We start from the raw sequence: 22,427 nt of genomic DNA on the forward strand, positions 1-22,427 counted from the left end.
TCTTGTGTCTGGAAAGATGGCTCTGCTTCGTGCAGAGATGCCTGTTAAAGACTACTCCTCAAATTGTTCCCTGGGATGGAGTAGCCCAAATGGTGGGAAATTATTTGTACTGTCCCCGAGGTTCAGGACAATATAACTCAAACTAATGTAAGCTCGAATTTTCTTATGTGTATTTTATCTTAAAAATATACATGCGTGAGTCGGTATAGTATAGCACTTAAGATACACACTCTGGAGTCAGAAGACTTGAGTTTAAATGAAGGACATCATAAAAGCTTCACAGTGAGACCAAGACATCTCAGAACACAATGTTTTCATGTCATTCCCAAGAAGGTGTCCCCAGGGTCCCTGAAGGCATCTGCTGGATGAGAGGTATGAGGAAGGAAGTGGATGAGGAGTCACATTTGTCCTTATCCCTGGCGACCAGGTGAGAAGACGGGGGAATTCAGGTTCAAGATTCAAGGAGGCACATTTGAGTCTAGTCTTGAATGGAGGTAGGCAAATGGTTAAGATAAACTTAGATGAAATGAGTTATACCAGGCTGACGGGGGTACGATGATATGTGGGAGCCGACCTTCCAGATGGCCTCTGGTTAGCTTCACTTCCTGGTGTTCGCACCCTTGTGTAGCCTCCTCCCACACTCTAACAGGTTGGTTGGTCTGTGTGGTCCACAGAACATAGTAGAAGTGATGTAATGTCACTTCCAAGGCTGGGTCATAAAAGTCAGGTTTTTAAAGTAAGTAATTCTCTTGAATTACTTGGGGGGAAGCCAACAGTTATGTCATGAGGACACTCAGGCAACCCCATGGCAAGGAAATGAGGCTACCTGCTGACAGCCATGTGAGCACGCCATCCTGAAATGGATTGCCAGCCCCACTCAAGTCTTCAGATGACTGCAGCCCCAGCTGACAGCTTGACAACAATCTCATGAGACACTCTGAGCAAGAACCACTCAGCTCAGCTGCTCCTGGATTCCTGCCCCACAGAGACTGTGACATAATAAATGTTTATTGTTTTAAGCTGCTAAATACAGGGGCAATTTGTTACATAACAATAGATAACTAAGACTCCCATGCCTTCGGTTTTCCACCCAAATAAGTACAGGTGATCCTTTGGTGATCTTTTTTGAAAAGATACTTAAAATATTTTACAATATTGCTCAGAATGACAGCTCTGAAATGACATTTGCTGCAAATAGCTGGCCTGCTCTTAGTAGCCCTGAATTCAATCATTTGACTATAAGCACATTTACTGACATCCACGCAGGGCTAAGGGACACCAAAATGAAATTGGAGATACTCCTTTGGGGTGTGGAAGAAAGAAACAGGGACTTAAATATTGTTCAAGGGAGGAAGTGATCTGTTCCTCGTGATGTACAATTCCGAGGAAGCCGAGTTGAGGAAGTTGTGTTTGAGATGCTCCCTGACAGGGGCTCAACAGAGGGAGGTAAAGGGAGTGGCAGGAGAAATGAGGGTTGTGGACAGATTGGCGTAGAGGTATTGACCCTAGGTAGTGTGGACTGTGGAGGGGGCCTGTGGGGCAAGAGGGATTATGTGAGGGCTGAGGCTGGAGTCTGAGTCACCAGCTTCTCTCTCCATCTCACATCCTTTCTTAACTCCTCTTTTTCCTCCCACTCCATCCAACCTCCAACCCCTGGTAGTTCCAGATGGAACACTGAGTCCATACCAAGAGCACTGCTGGGGGAAGCTTGCCTTCTGATGGGCTCGAGCTGCTGTCCATCGCACAGTCTCCCCTTGACATGGTCTTCGTGTGGCTGAGAGAGGGTCTATAGAAAGATAATGGTACTCACGGATGGAACCAATCCCAGGCCTGCTCACTACGTGTGCCCCATGGGCTTTTCTTAAGAGGACCAGAAGGCATTTTGTGAATATAGTTATGAAAGGGGAAAACAAGATAATCTAGGTTTATTTTTGAAGTCTTCTATTTATTTGAATAGTTTTTAAGAAGCAGAGGCCAATGTTGTAAAATTAAGGTATCAGACAAGCATGAGATACAAAAGAAATCCACGCCGACAAGCACATAGCACCCTTTATCATGTGATGGGTAAATGCTGCAGACCCAGACAGAGCTGAGGCATGGGCAAGGCCGATAGTGGACCAAGGATGGGGGAAGCTGGGAAAAGTATGGGCAGTCTTATCCCCAGGCAAAGGAAGTTTCATCGATGAAGAAGCACATGTTCCATCTGTTTAAGGAGGCACTTAGGAGATTATCCACAAAAAGCAACCCACGAAAGTTAGGTTACAAGAAAGACAGGGGCAGCCCATGTTGCAAAAGATATAAATGGAACTATCGTAAGCAAATGGTATAAAATAGGGCTTCTGACAAGCACACTATATGTAGAGGCTTCATTTTAAATCTTGTTCTAAATTGTGGGTGCTGAGATACTTTTAAGTAGAAAACTAGAAAGTAAGGATATATGTGCTATTAAGTTAATAAAATTTGTATGTACATAGTTTAGAACACACAAGGATGAACTAGGTTATCTTTAAGGTCTCTTAAAAATCCAAAACTCTGTGAGTCTGAGTGTAATATAACTGAGCTACTCGGTTCTGAAAAACCCAGTTCACTGGGCCTGGGCCAGAGGATGTGAACTAGAGACTCAAGGGCCAGATTTAGCCTACGAGATGTGTTGTATTTGGCCTGCACAGTGTTTTCCAAATTCTAAATGGTTGCCAATATTTAAACGTCCAGATTTCCAGGTTCTCTTGAAAAATGGGGTGGGATATCTGGCAACACCAGCCCATATTCCCACATGGTAACAACCATGTCAGATGACAGAGTGTGTGTTTTCCATTTCACTAAAGATCCCGCAAGGTCTTCTTCGCTCATTTTCGTTTCCTGCCTGGACCTTGGAGGCATCAGGGTTTGGGAACAGGCCCAGGCATCCAATCTGTGGTGACCTCATGATTTTCTACTTGGTGGCAGCTCTAAGTCTAGCCCTGAGGCCTTTACCCTAGTCCATGACAGACGCATCTTAACAGTCGGCCCACGAAGGCATATGCACCGTGGGCCAGCAGCGTGGGAGTCAGTGACCCGTCTGCTGAGTTTTGTTTTGTCTTACAGATGAGTAACTGAAAAGTTGCCAGCCATATTTCACTTTCATAAATTGAATCCCAAAGGCCTTTGAGGGGTGGCCCATTAGGGAGATACTTCCTGATCAAGGCCAAGGATAAGTCACTTCTGGGCCAGACTAGAACACCCAAGCAGAGGAAGAAATCCCAGCCTAGGCTGGGCTGAGCCGGGGGTGGGGGCGGGACATGAAGAAGGAAACTTTCCTATCCACGGCCATAGATGACCAGGACAGCTCTGTATATTTGGCAGGTTTTGCAAGTGTCTCGGAGGCACCACTCATGTCATAGTGTGACTGGCTCCACATGAATTTGAGCAGTGCACAATCTGCCCAACTGTACATGTTGGCCCAGGGACTGTCAGGGGGAGGGAAGAAACAGGTGGAGATGGTGAGGCAGGTACAGCCGAAAGGAATGTCCCAGCACAGATTCTACTACTTCCTTCTCAAGGCTGCAGGGAGTAGGAGTAGGAGGCGGAGTGTTAGGAGCCAAGACCTTGTTGACCAGAGAAAGATAAGGGGCCTAAGTGGCCCCCACACTGCACATGTGCAAATGCCCATGAGATGATAAGAACAGCCAGAACTAGTCCCAGGAAACAAGGCTGGCCATCAGTACATGGGGTCCAGGACGCTTAGTCAACAGAGATAATCCTGCGTGTGTGCGCGTGCGCACGCACACACACACACACACACACACACACACACCTGTCAGCAGAGATAGCTGGCCCATTACACACACTCACACAAACATGTATACATGCAGTTTTTATCCTGCTGCACATACTTCTAAGTGTGTCCATGCATAAAACCACAGTGGTCGTTGGTAAGAGCAATCAACTTGTCACGCAGGTACATTTAGCAAACATTTTCAGAGCACCTAAAGAACTTTTCAGCTGAGCTACTTGCAGGAGTCCAGCATGGCACCAAGTACCATGGAAGGACAGAAAAGTAACCAGTGAATAAAACCACTAACTGGGAAAACAAGGAGCAGCCGAGTGCTGGCCTGCAGTGCCACCTACTGGTACAAGGGCCATTTGCACTTAGCTTGAAAAATGGGGAAAGCCCAGGCAAGGGCTTCTCTGGCAGTTTCTAAGGAAGCCACCAACTGCTGGTTGCAATCCTCCCTCCCCTTTGTGTTCTGCCCAAGTGGGATGAGAACCCTGGCATCATCAGAGTTGCACCACAACACCAGAGAATATTCAGGCTCTTGCATGCCCCCATGGAAAACAACATCTAACAACAACAAGGAGGGCAAAATACGTTTGCAGCTTTCATGCTAACCCCAACCCACTGGTAGTGGCTGCCTGGAATGCTGGATTGAGAAGGATACTGAGGCCAAGTCTGAGCTTCGCAGAGAAGAGTGTCACGACTGAACAGTGACAGCAACCACGGCTGGAGGCAGGATGGCGTCCACACTTGCCATTTTTGCAGTGCATTCTGGAACCTTGGTAAATTCCTATATCTGCAGATTTCTGCCCTACAGTTCCATCATGAGGGTATGTGTGATTCTTGATCATAGCCTCACAGCACAAGAAAACTGCCATTCCAACTTTCACTGGCGTTTTCTCCCGCCCTTGATCAGTAGCGTCTGAGCCAGCTAAGCCCTTGCCGCGACCATCTTTGTGAAGTTTGTTCTTGTTTCCTCAGAGAGTGTATGACTTGTTAGGTCTGAGTACTGACGTCCACACTGGGCACTTCACTTTTTCCAAAACTCGTATGTAGCTGAGGCCAGTCTATCTACTGGCACTTAACACGTCCCAGAGACCCCCGATGAGGGCAAAGACAAGTCAAGAGCAACAAAACCACCTGAGCAAATGCTGGACAGCAAAATGCTAGACAGGGGTCCTGCTCCCTGCCCCTCACCCATCAGCTTGGGAGGGTGCACTCAAGTAAAATCTGTGCATCAATCACATTTCAAATAACAACAGGACATGGGTCACTTGAAAGTCATCAAAATTTGAAATCTTAAATCCTCAGGTGACCGGATCTGTTGTGTTTAACACTGAGGTACTTAGCACTTGCGAGACTCTGCAGTTCCAGTGATGCTCACAGATGAGCACGCAGCCCCCATGTGCTGCTCCCTGACCGGCCTCTGCCTCCAAGTGCTTAGTGGATGTGAGCTGGTCTCTCTCACTGAAAAGCAAGCTGGAGATGTTTGCTTTAGCCCAGGGATCAGCAAACTTTTTTCTGTAAAGGCCAGATGAATGTTTTCAGCTCCATAGTCTCTGCTGAAACAGTTCACCGTGTGAAAGCAGCCATAGACATACATAAACAAATGGGCATGGCTGTGTTCCCATGAAAGTTTCTTTACAAAAACAGGTAGTGGGCTTGATTTGGCCCAAGGAACCACAGTTTGCCAGCCCCACGTTAGCCCAATTCAGAGTCTTCAAAGTGGGTTCTACAGAACTCGAGGGTGTTTGAGGTACTTCGGGAGCTCTGCAAATGTTTGGCTCTAATTCAAATTCTTCTCCACTATTTAGAAAGCTATAACAAAAATGCCCTCAGTCAACATGCAGGCCAATGTGTTAAATGACTGTCGGGTGAACTCTTTTGTTATGAAGCTCCTAGTGCTACCTCTATGCACCTGTATGGGCCGTATGGCAAAATGGTTAAGAGCCTGGATCCCAGCATCAGCCAGAAATGAGCTTGAGTCTCCACACTGGCACTTACTAGCTATGTGACTGAGAAAGTTCCTTCACCTCTCTAAATCGGCATGGGTGCCACCAAATGGAGGGGACGCTGGCCATCGTGCTGATGCAGCCTCCTAGAAGACTTCTAGAAGCCTGTGGGAAGGCGGAACAGTCATGGTGGCAGGGCCAGGGCAGCTGAGGCCATTCAGGGGCACCGAGGGACTCAGGCCGAAGTTATTTATCAGTTGTTACGGAGATATTTCGATATGTTGATATTTTAAGCACCGATTTGGCTGTACTGCATACCAGTTAAATATCATTAAAATGCTAGACCCATCTCGGATTTAAACTTCTTGCTGGTTTTGATTTCTTCTGGCATTTTCTGCTGCATCCCCACCATTCTGATTGGGCTCTCAGGAAGGAGAGGGGGCTGTTTTGCAATGATCTTAGCAGTCTCAGTACACAATAATAGGACTTCTGTTTTTCCGCTGAGCGGCGGTTTCAGCTGGTTCTGGGACTCTTTTGGCAAGCATTTCCCGAGACGTGTTCTACAGGACTTGATGAGGTGGGATTCTTTTGGCTCCGGGGGTCCAGCATGTCAGGAGCTGCGGTCCCTCCGCCCTTCACTGCAGAACAGGTTGGGCCTAGGGCTTGGGTGCTCACCTGGCTTTTTAATTTGCCTGGCCAAATGCTCCTCCTTAAACAATCACCCCTTAAAACAATCAAGTGTGTCTGGCTGCTGCCTCAGCCTGCCCTCAGGACTTCTGGCCTTTTATTCCAGCCTCTGAATGCTTTTTTTTCCCAGGCCCGAGATGTTCATTTATGGTTCAATAACAGAATTTGAACCTGTCTCTCATTGCCCAGGGCTATATATGTCTATTAATGGTGGCTCCAGTGAAATTCAGGCTTTTATTGCACCTTATCTTTCGGCTTCCAGCATCATATTTTTCCCCGCTTCCAGAGAGACCTAAAAGAATCAGTGGTGTTTATCACTAGGCCCTAGGGGCAAGACCTCTTGATTCCCAGAATCCCTGGGGTTTATCTTAATTAGGTGACATCTGGTGCTGCCTTCCTAGTGCACATGTCCACCCTGGCCACACAGCCTAATGCCATTAAGGTTACCAGCTGGCTCTGGGAGCCCTGGAGGCTCATCCAAGGGGGTGATTCTGACTCAGAAGGACAGGAGGCAGAAGGCATTTCTGCAGTTGGCCAAGATCAAAAGTGACTTGGGTTGAGCTCTCTTTCTCACTTTCTTTCCTCGATGCTGTTCTTAGATCTCACAGTATCTCTGGCAGGGCCTGGAGCTTAAAATCAGGCCCTCTGCCCTGAGACTTCCTCTGTTGTCCAAAAAGATCCTAGCTGTGGATAAAAATGACCTTGTGCAAAAATATCCTCTGATAAGGCAGTCAGTGCTGGGAGTCTGCCCTGGGCACTCAGCATAGCCTTACCCTTCTTCGCCAGGACAAGCCTCTAGGTGGCCTCCAACAGGGAGAGTGAAACTCTAGCCCAGGACTTCAGTTCTGGCCCAACCCATTGCTCATTTTGAGAACTACCTCTGTCTTCTCACTTTTTCTCCTTCTTGGATGATCTTTCTGCAACTACTGCCCTGCTCTACACTGGGCGGAACCCATACCCATTCAGACCTTGGGCTGAGTCTTCGAAAGACAAAGGTCAGCCCGTGGGTGGCCCTTCACCCCCTTTTCCTGACCTCACAATTGTTCCAGCTTTTCTGCACCCTCTGATGATACCTTTGGCTTCCTTCACAAATTGCTTACTCACAGCTAGGATTCCCCCCGGGAGCTGGCAGTCAGTGCCCCCCACCACCACTTCACACCTCCCACACACAGATGTCTGCTCACCCCTCTGGGTCTTCCTGAGGGACCCGCCATCCATGATCCACTGTCCCTCCAGAGAGAGCCAGGCTGGTCAGCAGAGGGTGCTGACTCATCAAGCAGTGAGCGTTCTACCCTGGAGGTGGTGACGAAGGGGCTGCAGGGGTTCCTGCAAGAGTGGAGGATTCATGGGTGTACCTCAGGGGTGTCCCTTATACAGCACCCCAGTGATGGAGAGCTCTTTACCTCCACTCACGATCCCAAAGCTGGAGGATCTTCTCATGCACGTTGCAGCTCTTTCCTTTCCAACTGGTCACCGCCTCAGACCAGACCTCCTCACATTTCCCATGTCACCCAGGCAGGCCTTCCCTCTTTGACTCAGCCTGGACAACCTCCTACTTCGGCCACTGAGCTTTCTTCCCCTGGACCCACAACAGTAAAACTTGGTATTCTGCCTCTTTCCCCATTGGCAGAGCTGCTTGGCAACACAGCAGGATACAATAGCTGAGGGAGCGAGGGTTGAGGTGAGGGAGTTGGCAGAAAGGAACAACGAACTTTGGCTGAAAGCAAAAGTGAAGGAAGCACTGAGCAGGCTACCACCAAAGCTCCTCCCCAGGAAGAGCCTGCAGTGCCCCCTGCTGGCCAGACCAGAGTTTGCGTGCAGATGAAACTCATTCCTTTCACAGACCCTCCCTGACTTGGTAGCTGACCCCTGATGACTCAGATTAGAGAATCACAGGCGGGTCATCCTGTCCACAGGTTTCTAAACTTGTAAAATTATAGGTAGGGTTGCTGTGGACTATTATGTATTTTGCCCATTTGACAAAGACCTCTGGACCGAGGAGTCTGTTGGGGCTGAAATCCTGCTTATCTCCTGCTAAGCGAGCTGTGTACCCCAGTGCAGTCTTGGGGCCAGCCCAGAGGAAGGACTTTCTTTTCGTAATTCATTCTAGAGGCAATGTCTTTCTGTAGTCTGCATGAAGGTGCCATATAGACCAGCAGCAGCCCTGGCACAGAATGCTTCCTTCAAAAAGGACACATATAAAACTAAGCTTCTTTAGCTAAAGGAGAGTTTGAAAACCATCTAAAAGATGGGAAAATTGAGGCCTGTGGAGGGGAGGGACTTACTCAAAGTTATGCAGTTAATGCCAGGACAGAGCTTAGAGGCCAGATCCCTTCTCTCTCAAAGCAGTGTTCTTTGCATTACACTGAGCTAGTTTTCATCTCAAACCCTTTCTGAGGCATCCTGGCTCCTCTGACCCTCCCACCCACAGTCCCATCAGCTCTCCCCTGCTATCCGACCATTCTGCAGTCTTACTTTCCCAACCAGGATCATGACACAGTGTTGGCCCAAAAGGAGCGGTCGGTGAGAATGCTGGCCCGGACTGCACGATTGCCTACAAGCCCCTCACTCACAGGCATGAGGGCAGACATGCAGCAGCGCAGAGTTGTGAGGAACTAGAAGGGGCCACAGGCCGACACGTCCAAGTATGACAGGGAGCCGAGCCTGGAGCACTGTGGGTCAGTGAAGCTGGCGGCTCAGCTACTGTGCGGCTGGGGTTTGCTTGGTAGGTGCAGTCCGCCGGGGTGTCTGTGCCACACCGTAAGGCACATGGGCAGCCACTGTGCCCATCTCCTGAGCTCCAGCCACATGGAACATCTGGTCATCAAAGAAGATGTGTGGGCGGATCTTCTCGAGGAGAGGGCCCTTGGGTGCTCCTGCAAGGAACAGGGCCTCGTCGGTCTCCAGGCCCCAGCTGCGCAGGGTCTTGAGAGCCCGGGCCCCAGAGCTGGCTGCGCTGCGTGCTGTCACCAAGTAGGTGCGGATTGGGCACTCAAGGCGCAGGCCCTTGGAGTAGAACTTCTTCTGCAGCCTACCCAGCGCCTCCAGAAAGCCCTTTAAGGGGCCCTATGAGGAGGCAAAGGACACTATGAGCCCATCTCTCTCCCAGACATTTGCCCCCTCTCCAGCTGGGCTCCTCCCTAAAGAGCTAGTGTCTTGCTGTTTGGGGCAGAAAAACTCTTCAGTTCTGCTATGTCTGCTCGGGCTGCTGTGTACATCAGTGGAACCGTAGGTACCTATGTCAGTCTGGATGTCCATACAGCTGTGATTGGGGATGTCTGTGTCAGAATAGCTGTACAAGGGCAGCTGTTACTATGTATGTCCGTCCATGTGCTCTCCGTACATGGGTGTCTGTCCTGCCGCTCTGTAAGTGTGGTCTTCTCTGCTCACCAGCAGGGAGGATACTAAAAATATTTAATAACTATGGCATGGGAACTTCCAGGCAGAGTGGACTCCAGCTGAAAACAACTGGAACAAACAGACCAATGTGTAACTGACTCAGGGAGTCATGCTCCAGCTCCCTGGGGTCAGGGAAAGGACTTACTCTCTACAGTGGCCTGAACAATGAAGGTTAATGAGGACACAGGCCTAAAGAACCAGATGATGATGAAGAAAACTGCTATAGCAGCTGGAAATCGGGAAAGGTGAGCTTCCAGTCTTGGAGACCCCTTACCTACTGGGTGACTGGAGCAAGCAGTGGTCTCCTGCCTACTGCTTAGTGGGAAAATTGTCCTACCCTGATTCCCAAGGATTTCAGAGGGGATTAACAAGAATGGAAGTGAAATGACTATTCAGGGGCCACAACTGGAGCCTGTTGAGCTCTTGGAGAGGGAGAGGCTCTGGGATGACTGAGCACCCAGATTTTTGTTAAAAGCACAAATAGTAGCTACCAGAAGGGCTGCAGGATCCCAACAGCTCCAACCCCAGGGAATTTCCCCCAGGCTCCAGGGCATAGTCTGGTCTTGGGGAGGCTCTGAACAGGCTCCGATTAGTCTGATGGAGAGTGAGGGTCCCATAGCCCCTAGCGAAGGAATGGATGGCAGGAGGTGGGAAGGGCTGGTGTGACTCAAAGCAGGGAGACTGCTCCAGACCCCGCACCCAGCCGGATCTCGCTGCACCAGTGAGGGACACCAGTCCAGCTTTTCCTTTCCTCCGGGGAGGGAAATGGGAGCTTCTTAAGGGGAGGGGAGCCTACTTAGAAGGGTGAGAGCATCTGGCAGAGAGGGTGAGGCTTTCACAGTGGGCTGGGGAGTCTGGAGAAGGGATGGAAACCTTGGAAAGGAGCTGCGAAGGAGAGGTGGGGGCTTCAGAGAGGGGCTTAGTGAGAGGATGGGGGCTTCAAAGGGAGATGGGACTACAGTGAGGTGGGTTGGGGCTCAATGAAGGGAAAGAAGCTCACTGAGGGGAGTCAGGAGTCAGGTGAGAGGGATGAGGGCTGGAGGTTTGGTGAAGGGACCTGGCTGGATTCTGGGCCAAGCTCAGGGTTTGGTTCTGGGCTGGAGGTTCCAGTCAAGGGCAGGTTCTGAGGAGCCACCACGCTCCACTCAGGGATTCTGGGGAGTACATGAAGCACCTGGGCCAAGGGTTTATTCTCATGGGCCTTCTCATGCTCGAAGAACCTGTCCAGCCCGTGGGCCTTGACGATGCGTTCCGACTCATCTGAGAAAAGCACGGCGTCCCCATCAAAGGCCACGCGCAGCTGACTCTGGGATACAGCCACGTCCCTACTGGGGCTGAAGATGGTGGCAGCTGCAATCCCTGGGCAGAGAGAGGTGAAGGTTGTCTGCCTTTATCCTGGCAATAAGGCACCCCCACCCCCGGACACACATCTCAGTTGCCTGGGACCAAGAGTGGGCTATCTCAGGCTATCCTTGTCCCCACCTGCCTCACCCAGGACCCAAGGCAAGGCTAACGAGGGCTAATATTTAGAATATTTAAAAATTGGCCAATAAGAATGGATTGTGGCTTTTCTCCAAATGGGGCTCTGAGGGCCCTGGCCTAAGCCAGAGGTTCCCTTCAGTTGCTGCTTTGTGAGAAGGTCTAGGGGAGTCCCAGGGAACAGGGTGGCGCTTAGAGGACTCAGGGCAGGAAGTATTTATTAATCAGTATAGAGGAATGTCAATTCTTTAATATCTAGTGAGGTCGTGCTGGTATGGACCAGCCGAATCTCAGTCCTGGCTAGAAGAAGGGATCCCCCAGGCCACTGCTGTCCTTCCAGGATTTGCTCACAGGCTCCTGATGTAGAGCTATGGGGGAGCCAGGAAGGAGTCCTCATCTGGCTTGGCCTCACTCTCTTGCTGTTGATTCTGGCAAGCCCCTCACCTGCTCTGAGCCAGAGTGAAATTAAGGGTATTTCAGCTGTCTGGGGCTGCAGTCTGAGGTGGGGTGGGTGTGGACACCCTTGGTCTACTGCCACAATAGCACCCAGGTATGCCCTAGTCAGGGTGGCCTGGCCATTTAGGGTTCCTTGAGGCAATGTGGGTGGCCATGGAAGGTAGCACTAATTACATTTGCAATCCCAGGCTTCTCCGGGGAGTCAAGTATACCTGTTGGGAACCCAGGCTCCAGACTAGCATTGGACAACAGAGAGCCAGTACTGAGAGGCTGGAGACCTGGGCAGCTGGATTAGCCCATTCGCTACTCTTCATCTCTCCAAAGGCCACTTAAGCTCTGCTCTTCAGGTATCTGGGATCACAATGGCTAGGTTTAGGAAGAGCTTTGGGGGAGTGAGCAGTGCCAACCCCACAGCAACTTCGCTAGCCTGAGGATGCTGTAAGTTGTACCAGGCCCTGGGCATCAGGCCAGGCACCTCTCAGCTCTGCCAACACTGAAACCAAGATGAACCAGAACCACTCCTAGCCTGGGCAGGGCTTCCCTCCTGACCACCCCCTGATCTCTAGCCTGGGCTCAAATTGCAGACATATAGAGGCAAGCTTGCAGGCAGTGCCAAGGCCCCGACCAGCGGGTGTGACATCTGTGTAGGGAAATGGCTCTGGCTTATGGTTAAAGAAAGCCTCTTGGAGCCCCAAGCAGATCAGAGGAGTGAGGCATCAGGGGAAAAGAGAGGCCAGGCTTCTAGGTGGAAGACACCATGAAAGAAGAAAAGCGAATATATTGTTAGTTAATAAAGAAGCCTGCCTGAGGAGTCCTCTCAGGCAGTGGAGCCATCCTCCCTCCCCTGTAGGCCTATTTTTTTCTACATTCAATAGAAACACATACCCTGTCAGAGGACCAAGGCTATGGCTACCACCCAAAACTGCCCCTTGAAAAAGACACATGGAGGGAAATTTTCTTCATCAGCACTTGAGGCTGGGTCTCCTAACCTCACCTCAGCACTGGCCAGCCCAGTTGCTGGAATGCTGGCCATTTCCCAGACCCTACTCACTGCTCAGGCTGGACTGGATACTGATCTCCCTCCCCAGTGGCCCAGAGAGGGGCAGAGGTGGCCCATCATCACACAGGAGATCAGAACTGACCTGGAAGATTCCTAGAAGGGAGTAGCTCTCTGGGCTATAAGGAGGATTTCCATGGAGACTGAAGGCTGGACGATACTGATGAGTCGAAACATCTTTAACATGGGAGGGCAGGAGGTGGGAGGGTGGAATAGATGGGAAATGAGTGGAATAGGTGGGGCCTTGTTCTCAGAGTTTATAGAATACCTATTAGGTATTCTATAGGACTTAAGGAAGGTATGCTCTTTCCAGTTACCATGGCAACTCCTAGCACCTGCTCAGAGCTTTAGGACCCAGCCTCCCACCTTTGGGACATTCTTTGCCAGCCCCCCCCATATTCTTTCTCTCTAGTTTGACTCACCTTCATTAATAGCTTCCTGAACTTTTTCTGCATCAGCTGACAAGTAGAGGTTGGTGTGATAGGCTTTGAGGTAGCAGATGGGGCTATTCCCACCTGTCATGCAGAACCTCTCGATGAACAGGTCTGGGGAGGAGGTAGAGAATACCCAGGTGATATCTGAGTTAACCGTTAGGGCCTTAGACTGGTCCCCTGTGTCCAATGGATGCCATCTTGGTTCTGAGTGGTGGTAGGGTAGCAGAGTGATTCTCTGAGTGATTTTAGGCCAGCGTTCCCCTCTCTAAGCCCCTCCATCCTTCATCCATGAAACAGGATGATCACATCTCTGCAGCGATTGCTGGCTCACAGTAACATCCTCTTGCCAGTACTACAAAAGTACTACAAAAGGTGATTCCCCAGCCATGAGTGGCCGTCCTGGTCATAACTGATTGGAAAGGGACAGACACCTGACCCAAGTTAGACCAATCAGATTCTCTCCTAGCCTGGGTCAGTAGTTACCTAGTACCCATGTCTGCAAGGGTTGTAAAATATTTGCTGGTTGGTGAATAGCTGCTGCTCTGAGCCTGTTGAATTAGCCCATTGTTACCCAGGCCCTCATGCAGGACGACCCGCAGTGGGAGGGGGGTAGCGCCTTGCACAGCAGGAGTCCTTCAGGACCTGTAGGTGCTATCTGTCCTGACTACTTGGTGCCTGCATCAGAGGTGGTTAGATATTTTGAATGTCACCCCTGCTCCCAACAATTTGAAATCAGATTTAAAAATGCCACTGGACTCTCTTGGTTGCTTAAAACAAATACTTGTTAACTTACAAATTTTGGTCATGTTCGAGAAAAGCAGAGAAACCTAGTTAGGGAAAAAAAGGAGACAGGAAACAAAAGAAGAAGAAGAAAAGGAACAGACTTGTCGTGAGAAGCAGAAATAAGGGTTCATGTGGACCAGAGGGAAAAAGAGCCCAGGAGAGATTTCCAGCACTTGGATTCAAGCTTTTGTATGCCCAGTTACTTCCTGTCCTGTGGTTCTAAGAGACACCTCTGTAACCTATAAGAGATCATTCTCTTCAGCCTGTGCTAGTTCTGGAGGGTCTATTACTTTCAATAAAGAAGTTGAATTAAGCCACAAAAATCCTTCACTCTGACGACTGCACCTGCTTTTTCCCATAGCCTTTTGAGCCTGTTAACCCCATTGCAGATAGAGAAACCGAGTCACAGGGGCAGCAAGTGCCCTGCCCAATCACATAGGGCGTGGGGCCTGTGGAGTGGTGTGCTGGAGCTGGCTTGTACCCGCTTGCAAGAGCCGGCTGTGAAATATTCAAAAAATTTTTGAGTCAATTAAATCATTCAATTGTTGGTAGCTTGAAAGTAGCCATAGCGGGAATGTTTACACCCTGAAAATGGCAAGCTACGATCAGGGCGCTTTTTTTGTTTTTTGGGTTTTTGTTTGTTTGTTTGTATTTTAAAGAGCCACTTGACCAGGTTTGGGGTTCTAGCTGGTGTGCCCTTACCCTGAAGAGGTGTGGCCCCATCTCCGAGTGTCTGGTAGGGGAGTCCCATGGCCAAACCCCTCATGCTCACCATAGTGGTTGATGCTGTTGATGAGACGGACACCCACTTGAGCGTGGTTGTTTGTTACCAGGACAATGTCGAAGACGTCCTCACTGTCTGGGTACAGCTCCCGGAGCCTCCTGTTCACAGCCTCCAGAGCCTAGATGGGAGAGAGGATCCTCCAGCTCAGACCCCCAGGGATTTACACCTGGAGTTGGTAGCCAGGGTTGGGAGGACTGGTGAACTGGGATCCAATGAGGGAGTAGCAGGGAGGTCAGGGGCCAGGCTTGGGGTAAGGTCAATGGGCATGACCTTCTCTTCCTAATCCCTGCCATTATGCGGGTCGATTATTGCTCAGGGTTGCCTTGTGGAAAGGGCGAGTGGAGCCCAAGTTCCCCTCAACAAGCTCGTGGCCTGCGTGGGGCTGCAGAGGATGGGGCGGCCTCTCCTCACAATGGTCGTCCCCTGCAGTTGCCAGGGGACATCAGCCCAGGGGATCTCTTGTCCTTACTCAAACACCCATGAGAACATTTTTGTCTAACCCCCACAAAAGCACCATGTGGCTGGCGGTGGGGCTGCCCCTCACCTTCACGAAGGGGAAGGCTGGCCCCGGGCTGAATGGCTCATTCTCATGTTCTAGCTGGTAGCGCACGTACTCCTCCACGCCCTGCTCTGTGTAGATCCGCTGCTCCTCATCCATGCGGAACAAGGCTCGGGAAGACACAGCAATGGTGACTGCATTCTGAGGCTTGGGCTGTGAGGGTGCAGGAGAAGGACTGTCACTCACACTCCCCTGAGGTGAGTCGCCTGTGACAGCCCTTCTGGGTACTGTGTCAGCGAGAAGACCCAGGCCCAGCCTCTGCCTTAAGGAGGCTCAGCCTTGGGCAGGGGCAGACGTAGGTCAGGACCTCTTCTGTGCAGGACCTACCTGGGGACTGAGGGAGAGGAGGAGCACAACAGGACAGGAAAGACATGCCTTTGTGGAGTTTGCAATCAAGCCAGTCATCTGGACACAACGAAAAATGAATACAGTGTATGTAGCCAGAGACATAGCTTGAGATGGTCTCCAGATGGTTTCCATTATAAAATGAGAGCTACTTGCCCTCAGGAAGAAATGGTGCCTAGAGACACGACAATTATATAAGAAAACTTATCGCCAGCCGAGATCTTTCTCCTGAGCTCCTGACTCATATATCTGCCCCATGTGACTAAGAGACAAACTCAATATGACTAAGGCTGAATTCCCTCCACTCTCTCCACCCCTAAAACTAGTCTCCTCCTCACTTCCTTATCTCACTGCTTGGTACCACCAAGCATCCATCAGCTAAACCGAAAGCCTGAAAGTCAAGTCTTCCATCGTCCTCAACTCCCTTTCCCCATCGACTAATCACCAAAACCTGTCAGTTCCACTAGACTGCACCCACTTCTCTCTGTCTTCTCTACCACAGTCCAGTCCGTCGCCATCTCTCATCTCCTCCAATCTGTCATCCGTATTGTTGTCTGATTTTTTTCTCCAGTTCAGCTCTGGCCATGTCCTCCTTCCCTTCAGTGGCGCCCACTTTTCTCAACTCCAGTCAGTAGCCTTGAGTATAGACTAGGAAGCTCTGCATGATGCACCTACCTCTCTCTCTCCTCTCACCTTCTCATGACCCCACTTTGCTCAATTTGACCTTTGTCGTGTCCAAGCACACCTTCCCTTCTTTCTCAGAGCCTTTGCACATGATGTTTCCCCTGCCTGACTTGTTCTTTACCTTACTCTCCATCTAGCTAACTTCTACCCGACCTTTGGGTCTCAAAACTACATGTCACCTCTAGAATCTTTCCCTCCCCCCAGTCATGGGTTTGCTACCCCTCCTATTTCCTTTTCCTTTTCTATTTTCTCATTTCCTATTTCCTCTTTGGTAAAAGTTAACGCAAAATTATAATTGATTATTTAATTATTTTTATTTCTAGACAGAGTTCTAGAGAGGAAGCAGGAACCATGCCTAAGTGCTGAGGGAGTGGGAACTATGCCTATCTTGTTCATTTATTGCATCTCTAGTGGTTGTAACTGCACCTGACACATAGTAGGTGCTCAGAAAATTTTTAATGCCTCTAAACTTTTATATATTTCCATGAGAAATGATATTTGCCATGACAAATTTAACGTGAACCAGAAACTTCAGTGCAGTCCCCTAATTTGTTCAAATTGCTTGATTATATATATATATATATTAGGTGCTCAGAGAATATTTTTTTGGTTGATGCAAATTTGGCAAATATTTTCTGGTTCTTTGTACCAGGCACCTGGGCTCTGCCTGGGGGTGGTCCTGGTAGAGATTTGGCTGCTGTCCTCAGAGCTCACAGGCTGGCAGGAAAGAAAGATAGGTAAACAGAATTATAAAGAGACTGAAATGAGTCATAGAACACAGTTGAACACAAAGTTTTGATGATGGGGGTTCAGAAGGAGTTGTCATGGGAGAGGAGGTGTTTGAGCAGAGCTTCGAAGAAGGAGTTGGGTGAAGGAAAGCATGAAGAGGTGTGCACATACACAGTGCATTCACAGAGATGAGCAGAGCCCAGGGCATGGGGGCGTGAGTACACTTGAGCCCATAAAAGTTGGGGGAAAAAAAAGTAGATGGCAGGGGGCTTTCCCTCAGGGCCCCAGGAGGGCCTTGGAGTGAAATGGAGATAGGAATGCCATCACATACAGCAACTGGATCCTTTCTAATCCCTGGGAAGGGTCAGAATACAGGTGCCCAAGGGACTCACAGACACCCGAAGTCCCACTACATCTCTGTGACCTGAGCAGTCCTGGAACCATGATTCCCACTTTACAGATGAAGACGCTGGGTCTCAAATTGAGGGCAAGACTCATAAATGGACCTCACATTCTGGCCTGCTCCTGATAGCCTTGCGGGCCATGCACGGGCCCCGCTGTTTTCTCTGGAGTCAAGCCTGGGTTCCAATCAGTTGACAAAATCGAGTGATTACCATGTGACAGTCATTGTGCTGAGGACATGGCAGGAAACAAGACAGGTGTGATCCCTGCCATCCACAGAGCTCATGATCTGTCCCCAAGGCAGAGGTTTAAGAGAACGCTGTCCAAGAGAACTTTCCATGATGATAGAAACCTCCAGTGCTATCTGGGTGGCTACACTGACTATGGAGCAACTTGAAATGTGGCTAGTGAGGCTGAGAAACTGATTTTTTTATTGGATTTAATTTTAATCAATTTAAATTTAAATGGCAACAAATGGCCAGTGGCTAGTGAGGCTTTAGAATCTCAAAGGAGAAATGGAAGACCAGAGAGTTCCTCAAGCTCGTGAGCTGGACCTCAGTTTGCATTTGACTTGTACTCCAACCCAGGTGCTGTACGTGGCCAGCAGGGTCAGTGTAAGGCAGTGGCAGGACTGGCACCTCTCCTCTGGGGCTCAGCTCAAGTACTCTCCCAGTTGCTGACAACTCCCATGGGAACCTACCAAGCCCCTCAGCACCTATGAGCCTTCGAGGAAAGGAGGTAAAGTTAAAAAACATAAAGAAAAGGCATAAGAGAGGGATGGCTAGAAATGGTAAGAGTAGGGCTGGGGGAGTAGGGAGACCCACTCTCATAAACTCAGGAAACTTGTTAGCTTTCAGGACAAGGGTTGAGCTGTACCCGCCCCCTGGGCTTACTGCCCCAGGGACAAGACCATCATCCCTTCAAGGACAGAGAGCCAGCTGCCCTCCCAGTCCCTTTAGGCAGGTTCCCAAGCCGGTCGGTCACTCTCGGCCAGGCAGCCAGCCAAGGTCTCACTCCTCACTTTCTGTCCTACAGTCCCTGCCAGACTGCTGTGTTCTGGGTCCCCTCTGCCTGACCTGCCCAGACCCCATCCTGTCCCGCCTAGGGCCATTGCAAGAAAACTATTGCAGCTGCCTTGGCTCCGGGAGTCTCCACTTCCTTCTTTTACAGATGTGAAAATAGGCCCAAAGAGAGGAAGAATATTTCTCTAGGTTGCACAGCAAAGCCAAGGCAGAGCCAGGATAAGAGCCCAAGTCTGCAGCCTCTAGCGTGACTTCTGTCCACACAGCAGTCCCCCTGATATGTCCCTCCTCAATAGCTCCCAGAAGACCTGCTACTTTAGCCACTTTTCTGGGACACTCCACCCACACAGCCTGCCCTTTCAAGATCTGGGAGAAATGGTGACGGACATGGTGCCCTCAGACTGCGGTGTTAAGGGCAGGGCTCTCTTTTCCCTCAGAATGGAGATTCCAAGGGCAGGACCCCACCTCCCCACTCAGCCTGCTCTGACACTGCACAAGTGAGGTAGAGTCTGAGGGCCTAGAGGACATGAGATGCTATGGGAAATATGGATCCCAGCGGATCCATATTTGGAATAGTTGAGCAGCTGGTCTGGGCTCCAGGCAGAGATGAAGGAACAGGTAAAAGGGGCTGGCCGGAGCTGGGGAGAAGCAAGCACTTAGAGACCCGCCTGGACCTAACTGCAGAAGGAGGCCACGCTGTCATGTGTTGTCGGGTGCACCTGGGGACAGTTCCTCCAGAAATCAGAAAGAAGTCCAAACTCCAGACTGGTAACTGGGTCAAAAAGATCCTTACCTAAGACCAGGGACTCAGCCTGGAAACACTGCCCTCCAGGAAGCCAGGTACTGCTAGCTCCCTCTGCCTTCCACTGGGGCTGGGGGACGGGCTAGTTACTCTGGCTTGGGGATAGGGATGGGAGGGATAATGGAGGGCAGCCCAGCCCCACCTAGCCTGTCTGAGGAGCTCTCATTTAGGCATTTAGACAGATATGATTCTGCCTGTTGGACCCAAGATAAGAGCATGGCCAAAAGCTGTTATTTCTAGAAGGACTTGGAAGGGAAAGAGCTGCTGGAGGAGAGTGGGACAGATAGGTCTGTGCTGAGGAAGTCCTCTGACCCCATGAGGTGAGGGCCTCCTATGGGCCTTCAGGGCTTGAATATTTCACTCAGGCTCCTGGGAATGAGAATAAGTCCAGGCCAGGCCCTGATGGGGCCCCTGAGGACTAAAGCCCCCAAAATAGCCTGTGGGAGGAGGGGCTGTTGCAGGAAGGAGTAGGGGCCAGGAAGCCACCAGGATCCTTGCCTCTCAGAGAACTGTGAGAGTCAGGGGCTGAAAGGGAGGTCATGAGTGACAACTGGACCTGAGTTCTCTGGTTCCTTGGTATTTGGGAGAAAATGGATTGGTGAGCTCCACTCATCACCCGTAGTCCTGAACATCCAACCCCTCCTCTCTATCCCCCAGGCCATGACATTAGTCCATCTTCCTCCTTAGACAGGGACCAGCCTCCTCACTGGTCAGCCTGCTGCCAGACGCATCTTCTCCAATTCATCCACCACACTGCCCAGGGTGATCTTTCTAAAATGAAAATGGGACCAAGTTAATCCCTTGCTGAAAAATCCTGCAATAGCTCCTCAATGGTTTTCATATTTTTTAAAAAGTAGGGTGACCTTTTTATTCAAATGAAGTTTTGGTGGAAACCCCAATAGATATTACCATCTCTTAGTGATATAAATTTATTTTACACATCCAAATGCATTACATGTACATAAAGTATGTATTATACTGTCAACCAATGAAAACAACGCAGTTGTTTGGGTGACAACAAATTTGAAACCAGGGGTTAATGCCAGTGTAGACTTAAGCTTCATCATCTAGTCAATTTGTTTCTGCGTTTGTGGTTTTTGCACAGCATTGAGAAAATCCTGATTCCCACCAATAAGTGGTTGCAAATGGTAAAAGGTTTGTTTTGTTTTGTTTTGTTTTAAATACAAACCTCAAGAGACTTAGCAATAATTGTCAGCAGCCGCAAGGTACTCTTCTATTAAATAGCCCACAGAAAAGGCTTTATTCTGAGGTTTGCTAAAAAAAAGAAAAATTAACCTGCAGCATAAATTAGAATGTATTGGTGGTCTCTAAGGTGCTAAAATGTCCACATAACACATTTGAATGAGTTTTCTTATCACACATGTTTAATTGTTTAAAACATACTCTAAAGAAGAAAGAAAATAAATTTCATTCACATATGTGCAGAACCCCTGAAACAAGGGGCTCTATGGAACCTAGTTTTAAAACCCCTAAGCTCACTGAATAAGGTCCAGGCTCCTTAACATGGCACTCAAGGACCTTCATCGGTCTCTGACATCCTTCCAACTCTTCCCCCAAAGATTCTGCATTCTCCCATTCAGTTGTCATCTCCATGCCTTTTGCCCATCTTATTTCCCTTCCTGCCTCAGAAACTCTGCCTACTCAGACGTAAGATCAGCTCAATTGCCACCTCTACAAAGCCTGTCTTAGTGGGCAGTCACTCCCTCTCTGTTCCAACTGCACTTGTATGGTCTTTCACCTGAGCACTTCACCAGTCAGGGTCTCCCTCAGTGCAGTGTGAGCTCCAGAGGCAGGCACTCAGCCCAACTCATCTCTCAGTCCCATCACCACTGAAGGGGCCTGGCGGTGCTGCAGAAAATGACTGTTGACAGGTGGGCCTCCTGGAGAACGGTCTTTGGAAGGAAGCAGCCGGACATTTTAAGGTCAGACCAGAGCTCTTTGGAAGATGCTCCAGGCCAGCCTCTATTTTCAGTCTCTTCCCCAAGTCCTCGAGATCTGGGAAGCGAGAGTGAACAAAGCCCAGGGGCCAACCAGGACATCAAGAACTTCTGTGATGGAGGAGAGTTCTCTCCTCGGTGTGAATCCCGGAGGGCTGCGACCACACGTGGGTAGCGGGGATGATGGTGTCCATTACTGGAGGAGCAGAGTCCGGAGCTGGGGCGCAGAGTCCATGCTAGGAGCCCAGAACTAGGGGTACAGGGCCCTGAGCCAAACTCCCAAACGCAGAGGCTCAGGTCGGGAGCTCCGTACACACATGGCAGAAACCGGAGCGCATCAAGGAGCCGGGTTTCCAGAGTCGGGTTACCCGAGCCCAGGGCGCTTCCGCAGGCGCCCCTGACCGGCTTTGCCAACAAGTGCTGCCGGCGCGCCCCAGACAGCCCGCTCCGGGAGGGGCTGAGCCACTGGCCCCGAGCTGAGCCCTGACCACAGCATGGGGGAAGGGGATCCTGGCGTGGAACCCGAGCCCCGGAAAAAAAACACCGGAGCAGAGCTCCCAAAATAAACCCGAGCCCGCGCCAATGGCTGTGAGCATTCTGGTGCTTGAGGGGCTGCGTACCCTTCCCGAGAGGCGCCATAGGTCCCTCTCCAGGGGGCTTACGACCCCTCCCCCGGTGACCTTTCCTCTGCCCTACCCCCATGCCCATGCCTTGTGTTTACCGATTTGGGTTTCTTCTTGGGCGCGAGGTTGTCGTAGAAAGCCTTGGCTTCCTCCCAGCGGGGAGCTGTGGCGGCCTCTGCCCCTGGCCGGGACTCGCCGGGCGCCAGGGGCTCCCCGGGCTCCATGCTCCGGCTGTGACCCGGCCGGGCCAGATCGGGCGGCAGCGGAGACACGGAGCTCTCGGGGCTGGGCTGCAGGAGGGAGGCGCGTCCCGGGCGTGAGAAGGGGGCGGGCAGCCGCGGGGAGTGTGGGCGTGTGAGCCTGCAGCGGGGCGGGGTGGGGGACCGGGATGCCAATATCGCCCTCTCGGTTGCCGGTGTGTTGCCGCTGTATATGTATCGGCGGACAGCTGAGCTCTCCCTCCCAGACCGCCCCACGCCCGAAGTGAATGGGGTGGGGGTGGGGTTGGCCTCTTGGGC

General features: G+C 50.5%; 1 protein-coding gene across 4 annotated transcripts; it reads right to left on the bottom strand.

Moving 5' to 3' along the window:
- Positions 1–2,209: 2,209 nt before the first annotated feature.
- On the bottom strand, positions 2,210–22,177 carry NT5C1A (5'-nucleotidase, cytosolic IA). Of its 4 annotated transcripts, none has more exons than XR_001596293.2 (7): positions 22,008–22,177; positions 15,330–15,497; positions 14,774–14,903; positions 13,207–13,329; positions 10,967–11,151; positions 7,797–9,459; positions 2,210–7,719 (listed from the first exon to the last, which is right to left on the bottom strand). XR_001596293.2 is itself a non-coding variant. In XM_016140088.2 (6 exons), exons 1-6 carry the CDS (start codon positions 22,131–22,133, stop codon positions 9,094–9,096), a joined length of 1,098 nt encoding a protein of 365 aa, XP_015995574.1. In that variant the 5' UTR covers positions 22,134–22,177; the 3' UTR covers positions 2,210–9,093. The 4 variants fall into 4 exon arrangements, 2 of the variants coding, with proteins under 2 accessions (XP_015995574.1, XP_015995576.1); XR_001596292.2 differs by having other exon boundaries at positions 2,210–6,685; positions 7,578–9,459; XM_016140088.2 differs by having other exon boundaries at positions 2,210–9,459.
- Positions 22,178–22,427: the final 250 nt, after the last annotated feature.

This window comes from Rousettus aegyptiacus, unplaced genomic scaffold (genome assembly GCF_014176215.1).
Source record: "Rousettus aegyptiacus isolate mRouAeg1 unplaced genomic scaffold, mRouAeg1.p scaffold_m13_p_1, whole genome shotgun sequence".
NCBI classification, from domain to species: domain Eukaryota; kingdom Metazoa; phylum Chordata; class Mammalia; order Chiroptera; family Pteropodidae; genus Rousettus; species Rousettus aegyptiacus.